Source organism: Epinephelus moara, chromosome 12 (assembly GCF_006386435.1).
Source record: "Epinephelus moara isolate mb chromosome 12, YSFRI_EMoa_1.0, whole genome shotgun sequence".
Lineage (NCBI taxonomy): Eukaryota > Metazoa > Chordata > Actinopteri > Perciformes > Serranidae > Epinephelus > Epinephelus moara.
Genome location: NC_065517.1, coordinates 42555295 through 42556551, shown reverse-complemented (window position 1 = coordinate 42556551; position 1257 = coordinate 42555295). Strand labels below are relative to the sequence as shown.

The following is a 1257-nucleotide window of genomic DNA, read 5'->3' as shown; positions in this document are numbered from 1 at the left end:
CGGATCGCCACACTGCCGACATTTTATTCCGCCCGTCACGGCACGCTGTTTGATTGCGTTATCAAAACACGCCGCTATTATTCGGCCTTGCTTTTAACTTATTCCACTGAATACCGAATGTGTGGTTTTTTTTGCAATATTCGGCCGAATATATTCGGTTACCGAATATATTCGGTGCATCCCTATCTAACAGGATAAAATAATGAAGGTCAAAGGTCAGGTTGACTGTGACATCATCATGTTTTAACGTCATATCTCAGGAACAGAAGGGGAGACATTTGGTCAGATACTGAATTGGTGACTGTAATCTACATGAGCACTGATGATGATGATGATGATGATTATGATGATGATGATGGTCACATTAAAAGTCAAACAGGTGGTTCCCACAGTGCATGTTCAAGTCACTGTGAGGACACCATAGACTTACACTGTGTGTGTGTGTGTGTGTGTGTGTGTGTGTGTGTGTGTGTGTGTGTGTGTGTGGCAGGAGAAGGAGGAGGTCAACAGTCTGAACAAATACAGTCATAACTTCTTTGGAGTTTACTGTACCTGCAACCGGCCGTACCCAGACCCAGACGACCAGGTGAGACACATACCTGCCCCTCACCTGTTCACCAGGTGAGCTTTGGTTCCTTTCTTAAACCTGTGTCTCTCTGTGATTGGCTGGTTTTGTCTCCAGGTGGAGGACGAGATGATTCAGTGTGTGGTGTGTGAGGACTGGCTTCATGGCAGGGTGAGTACCTGACACACCTGTCAGCTGTGATGTCACAGTCCTTAGTCTGAGGGTCACTTACGGTCACTGAGCTCACCTGGTTGTGTGTGTGCAGCACCTGGGCTGTGTGGTTCCAGACTGTGTGGAGCTGCAGGAGATGATCTGTGAATCCTGTATGAACAAAAACCCTCTGCTCTGGACCTACGCTGCTCACCTGTCAGGTAAACACACTGCTCACCTGTCAGGTAAACACACTGGGTCTCATTCATGAAACGTGAGCAGAAGGAAATTTACGTGCGTGTCCGCATTCATCAATATTTTAGCAGCTCCGATCTTTTCGTAGCTACTAACAAAATCTACTCTTGCTCCTGACCACTCGTAGTGCTTGTGTAAATGTAGTAAAGCACATAAATATTGCTTGTCACTATTGGAAATTACAATTTTAACTCGTATTGCGCTCTGTTATGTACACAATACACAGATGCCTTTGAAACACGTAATCTAAACATGACAAAATATTAAAAATATAACACATTTAGTTA

The 1257-nt window shown here is 44.6% G+C and overlaps 1 protein-coding gene across 3 annotated transcripts in view; it reads left to right on the top strand.

Moving 5' to 3' along the window:
• ubr7 (ubiquitin protein ligase E3 component n-recognin 7) overlaps positions 1–1257 on the top strand; it is a 10447-nt gene that overhangs the window by 4812 nt on the left and 4378 nt on the right. For all 3 annotated transcript variants that reach the window (XM_050057505.1, XM_050057503.1, XM_050057504.1), the window contains exons 5-7: positions 491–586; positions 683–736; positions 831–936. In XM_050057505.1, the coding sequence (XP_049913462.1) occupies positions 491–586; positions 683–736; positions 831–936 (256 nt within the window). The remainder of the gene's footprint in view (positions 1–490; positions 587–682; positions 737–830; positions 937–1257) is intronic.